The 6,000-nt window shown below is 49.1% G+C and overlaps 3 protein-coding genes across 3 annotated transcripts; 2 read left to right on the plus strand and 1 right to left on the minus strand.

Moving 5' to 3' along the window:
- Window positions 1-346: 346 nt before the first annotated feature.
- TRAVEDRAFT_49415 (uncharacterized protein) lies at window positions 347-1,049 on the minus strand (the record flags this gene model as incomplete). The annotated part of the gene is made up of 2 exons (XM_008042054.1): window positions 347-873; window positions 929-1,049. 2 exons carry the CDS (start codon window positions 1,047-1,049, stop codon window positions 347-349), a joined length of 648 nt encoding a protein of 215 aa, XP_008040245.1.
- Window positions 1,050-1,410: 361 nt separating this feature from the next.
- TRAVEDRAFT_49416 (uncharacterized protein) lies at window positions 1,411-1,858 on the plus strand (the record flags this gene model as incomplete). Its single annotated transcript, XM_008042055.1, has 2 exons — window positions 1,411-1,562; window positions 1,645-1,858. 2 exons carry the CDS (start codon window positions 1,411-1,413, stop codon window positions 1,856-1,858), a joined length of 366 nt encoding a protein of 121 aa, XP_008040246.1.
- Window positions 1,859-4,593: 2,735 nt separating this feature from the next.
- On the plus strand, window positions 4,594-4,791 carry TRAVEDRAFT_128063 (uncharacterized protein; the record flags this gene model as incomplete). The annotated part of the gene is made up of 1 exon (XM_008042381.1): window positions 4,594-4,791. A coding segment is annotated over one exon (198 nt), but the record flags the coding sequence as incomplete, so codon positions are not given.
- Between the last annotated feature and the right edge of the window lie 1,209 nt (window positions 4,792-6,000).

The following is a 6,000-nucleotide window of genomic DNA, read 5'->3' on the forward strand; positions in this document are numbered from 1 at the left end:
CCGAGGATATGTTAGTATACCCTTTCGGGATACCCGCTGTGAGTCTTGTATATGCTCGCTCCGCAACAACCATTGACCTGCCGCTACGGTATATCTCGGTTCACGTCGCACATTGACCATTTATTCTCCTCCCCAGCACCCGCGATGCTGTTTGAATTCTCATCCACCGTCGTCTTGTCAGCATTTTCGTGGGACGCGATATCCGTTTCACGTGAACTCTGGCGAACACAACAACAGCCTCTAACGCTCTTTTCTAATCCGACCCCACTATTCCGGCCTCGCACTCGTCTCGTCAGTATTCCGCTACACGATACGCCGCCTTATCATATCACGATCCGCGCCCGCATCACTGCCGCTTCGTGCTGCCCAGGCATCCGCCATCCCAAAAATCACACACAGGAGCGCACATACAGGACAACACAGGTGCGCCTGCGCCCGGCTCCCCGCTGCGCCCAGTGGAGGTCAGATCGAGCCCGACAAAGCTCAAGTCGTCTGGGTGATACGTGCACACCGGGACGACGTCCGCCACTGCCGCCTTCGCCTTTGCCTCTGCGCGAGCTGCGGCAGCCTTGAGCTTCTCAGCCTGGAGGTGCGCGGGGTTCGGGTGGACGCTCTCCGGGTCGCGCAGGGCGTTGGCAACGTCCTCGGGCGTCGCGCGCTCGAAGCGCAGCTTGTCCGCGTCGCCGTCTGGGAGGTTCCACCGCCGCTGGTGCTCGAGCAGCGGGGGGACGCCGCCGCGGATCTCGCTGATGCTCGTGAACGGGATGGCCGCCGACCATCCGACGAGCTTGCACCGCTGCTTGGCGACCACGCTGGCGGCGTAGTGCTTGGCGGCGTACCACATCCGCGCCTCCGGGTTGCCGGACGTCTCTCCTGCGGGAATCTCGGTGAGTTTCTCTGGCGCGACGTTTGAAGAGCGATGACTGACGTAATCCCCCAGTGAAGCAGTCGTGCAGATCCAGTCGAACACCTTCGCGCTGCGTGGATGGCGCCCCGTTGTCCCCATCCAGCTGGGCAGTGCATTCGATGAAAATGGGCTTGGAGGACATGATGGTCTCGGGAGGATGGTGAGTGCGGGGTGACAAATGCATGAAGGGAGATTGACGAGGTGCAGTCAGGGTGTATATGAGGAGGAGTACACCTCGGGGGGCGGCTGTCAGCTCGCAATGCGACCAGTGCAAATGCACGCGGGACGAAGCGACATTGAGCGAGGTCGGACCACGCGACACAGCCTGTCAGTTTAATTAATGTATTCCCGACGACGTGGACGCGCTGACCTTTCTGACGCAGCCGCTCACGCAGTGTGCATGATATTGACCGGCAGAGAGCCACTGTCACCGCTCCATCCACGGCGCCGGCATCCCCGTCATCGAGACCGACGCGAGCCTGAATGTCGTAGGCTCACCCCACATGGAACCTCAGGCTCGACTGCTGGAGGACTCCAACGGGTCAGCCGACATGATTGTGGAGCTATCGTCGGAAAAGGGCGTACAACACGGGGATGGCAGTTCTTCGGCGGCGAAGCTCACCCAGGGCAAGAAGCGCACACTGTCCGAGGCAGTGTCCGACTCGAACGTCGAGCATGCCGAACCGCCCAGTTGCAAGGCAAGGATATCTGCGAAGGGAAAGGGATCGCGCCGTCAGGCACGGACGCGAATTCTGCAAGGCCGACGAAAAGGACAGCTGCCCCAGCATAATCGACGACGACGGCAACTCCGACGGGCTCGACGTCGACGACTTCCACCCCCCGCCACTTGCAACGTCCCCGTCCCTCCTTGTGGTGCCGAACGGGACCTATTCGCCGGAGGCGAGGGCGCACGTTCGGCGCGCTGCTTCTGGGTTCCCGAAGCATCGATGACGTCCCGCCGGGGGCGGAGGGAACGTCGGGCGCGCCTCCGTCCAGGCCCACCGTCCTCCGCTGTCGGCCTTCACCACGTAACCGCAAAACATGACTGAGCTCGCGATCGCCCGCAGGTGCCGAGTGCGCACTCCATCTTGCCCTGCACGTCAACGCCGCATCCATGCGCGCTACCCCTTCACATATGCGAGATGTCCTGCCCTCCCACTCATCTGAGCTCCCATGGTCGCCGGCAGCGAGGCCTATGCACCTTCTCTCGAGGAGTCTCGACTTTAATCCCGTTTGCCCTGTCCGCCACGATTCAACATGCGAACTGTCGTATGTATCGCGTGATCCGAGATCGAATTGCACTCCATATCGAGTGGTGATTCCTGTTGTGATTCGTCGCCCGATTCCTAGCACGAAAGGCCCAATGTTTACGGGGCAATGTTATCTACGAGAACATGACGGGAATAGATAAAATGTTTGCGACATAGGATGTGGGTCAACACGTCGAAGATATGGCGAAAATGTTACATATGTTTTTTGTCATGTTTGAGCCATGTTTCCTAACGCGAACATGGCATAAACACTACCAACATGTTTTTTGCCGGAACATACCAGAGCACATGGCGAGAAATTTGGTTGTGTTTGCGGAATGCTCGAACGGGCAGTATGGCGGAAACATAGCGGAAATATTGTCGATGTTATCGACGCCATGTTTTTGCTAGGGAATATGTCCGAATTTGGCAATAATAGGCCAAACATCTTCGCCATATTGCTACCCGAAACATAGCGTGAAAACATAGCGCAAACATATCGAACAAATCCGTCATGTTCTGCCCAGAAACATGGCGAAGTTGTGACAACAAAATTTTCAAACATTCTACGTATGTTTACTCGATGTTCTCATTAATAACATGGCACTCCCATTTTTTCTATTCTTGCCGTGTTCTTGGCATGTTTTCGACGGAAACACGGCGCTTTGCCCCCTGTGTGAGGCGACGGACCTACGGGGACATGGGACAACCCGGGACATAGGCGACAGCGACAACGTCCCCGGGACACGGGACATCGCCTAAGGTCGTGACACCACAGTAGTGGCACGACAACAATCGCGTTGGCGTGCCATTGGCTTTGGTCTTGTTTGGCTCCAAACAGAGAAGGGTCAATATCTTGGCTTCTGCTTGTCCAAATGGGACATATAATATATCACCAGGAAGCTGTTGACAAGCAGAATCCATCTGTGCAACCAAATCAAGGATGTGGTGACAGTGGAATAAGATATGGACTAGATATATTTCTATTAGTGCCACAATTGGCAATAAGCGCTAGTGGCCTGGCATATTCATCAAATGGTCAAGTATTATATACTATTGGGCTCAGAATATTGATCTATATTCAATGGTGATGCTATGATACTAGTGTACCCAGAAAATTCCGCTATACAAACAATGGAATACCTCAATACAACACTAGAAAGAGGTAAGTGGGCATGATTAAACCCATATCTCTGTCAGTTTTTGGTATATATACATTATTGTTTCTGCAGTCATCCTAGTACCAAGACAGCAATGTCATGTAGACACATCATAGATACCTGGGCACACTGTGGGCTATAAACAACACAGGAGCAGCATTGGCCTACAAAGTGGTACAAAATGTGCGAAATTGGATTTATTGCAGTGATCTGCTTATCAATGAATGTTGATATGCATATCATTAGAACCTGCTCGCCAATATCTATACAATGGAGGTGTTTTCCGGGTCATATATACCCTGCATAATGTATAAATGGCCAATGAATGCGGTTCAAAGAAGGCTTCACAGGGCCTGATCCTGCCGGCCAAATAGGCGCCCAATGTGTGATTTGGTGAAGTCCAATGGGCGCTAGTAGATCGCGCTGGGCCAGCGTGATCTACTAGCGCTCGTGGTACTTAGAAAGATTTTTTGAAAAGCAGCCGCTTTTTAAAAGTATTTCCCTCGCTGTTTCACCAGTTCCCATCCATATAGAACATATCATATATCATCAGAAATCCCTTTACAAGCTCTACAATATGGTGCTGTTTTGGTTTTGATTGTCTCCACATTGGGCAACAGAAAAAGGAAATACTTTGATTTTAGTCTTTTAAACAAAGACAGAGTAGATAAACTGCAGTTTCAATCACTCTAGTAACTGCCATAGATGAAAGAGATACAATCACATATATCATGGCACTATAGCATGTCCTATGTGTACACATAACCACCCCTCAAATACGTGATCAGTGTTCTATTGGCAGGAATAATCATAGACCCTTCACCACTACTAGCACAATTGCTAGTAATGTAAACTATATAGATATACCCTTATGCTATGATGCACATTGTGTTTGAGTCTATATAGATGTTTGTTATAGCCTGCATTTGAGTGTGCATGAAGCCGCAGGTGTGTAGTGCCACCTAGGGTTACATAGATGCCTATTGGGAAGCTAGAGCCTCATTAGCAGATGGTTAGAGTGGCTGTGTGCAGCAATCTAGTGCCTAACCCTAAAATTCCTAATGGAGGAGAACCCTAACCCTGGGTTTGTAAGTGGAGAATGTATATGGCGCCTATCTCAACACTAATGGCTGATTAGCGGAGTTTCAAAATATTTTCCCATGGGCATCAATTGAGGTGTCACGAGTTGGCAGGAAGGTCACCCCATAAGAAACAATTTCTTCGTTCCTCATCAATCGTAATACCACGAGCTCTACAAGCTGAAGCTTGAAGATGCAAAAGACTCGCGCACAAGTGCCTCAATAAATGTCCTGTAGAGGTCAATGTGGCAGTTTTTCAACCGCTCTTGGTGATCATGGATGCATACTGGAAGGGCCTGTCTGGGAAGGCGGCAGAGTGGGTTGTCAGAAAGCAGAAGTCACATCAGAGGGTTGGGACAGTCACTATGATGTCCATTGAGGCTGTATTGAACTAGAAATGTACTACTTGAGCTCTTAGTGACTAGTCAAGATTGCGTATCCATTGCCCAAAAATTTGGCCAACACCCAAATTTCATTGCAGGAACTCGGTAGTTGTGTTTTTAGGCTCCTTTTGCCTCCCTAATCATGATTCTGAAGTCAGAATTGCTCAAAAAAAAATCGTGTTCTGGCACTAGTTGAGTTGTTGACTTTGGTTGTCCGGCACTGTGCAAGCCAAACAACCCACCATAAGTGACTTTGTGTCACAATCTGTCACTAATGGGGATCAATGTGAGTCCAGGTCAGTGAGCATAACATGAAGTATTATATACCATCAGGTTCAGAACATTGAGGTCTACACAATGGTGCTGTTGATCAGTCTATAGGATGCTATTTTTGGGTGTACATTGGGGTAAATAGATATTCAGGTCCAGATAATGCAGTTTATATAATGCCTTGCTAGCACAATCTTCTGCCCTATTCAACAAAAGTGTGTTAGGATGTAATAAGGAGACTGACTACATATAATAGCCAGCATGAAAGCTATCAGTTGTGCACACAATCTGGTAATGACAAACAAGACCACATTTTGTGGCAGGGGAGCCATGCTCTGTGTTCCCCTGCCACCAACTGCGGTCTTGTTTGATTCCCACTACAAATGTCTTGATATCTTGCCTCCTACTGGTCCATATCTCATAAAATATACTTGGGTGGAGAGGGCCATGGCTGGCAAGTCCGATTGATGAGAATGAATTTTTCAATGACATTGAATCAAACTGCCATTTGTTATTTGCTCTTTGGTATTTGTGCTATCTAAATAGGAATAATATATACTCCTATGTAGTACAGAAATACTGCATGTCTTAGTGTCAAAAGCACTGCAACAACACATCACAATTTTCTGAGTGATTCACCCTATTGGTGTATGCAATTTTAGTGTATGCCATTTGGATAATAGCTGTTATGAACTGTTTACAGCCACTGCAGAAGTACATTAGCAGATGTGAGACAATAGTGTTCTTCACACAGTGCAGATGATTCATAAGCACTGATGTATATTATGTGTTATAACTGCACCACTTTCATCCAATCACAATATGCAGGACAATGTGAATCAATATTTTCTCATACATACAAACTATATCTGATCCATATTTCAGATGTTTTTGTTTTCAAGCATCCAGTATTCTTTTCCACTTCATTTGTCATACTCAGCTATTGATCCA

This window comes from Trametes versicolor, assembly GCF_000271585.1.
Source record: "Trametes versicolor FP-101664 SS1 unplaced genomic scaffold TRAVEscaffold_8, whole genome shotgun sequence".
NCBI lineage: Eukaryota > Fungi > Basidiomycota > Agaricomycetes > Polyporales > Polyporaceae > Trametes > Trametes versicolor.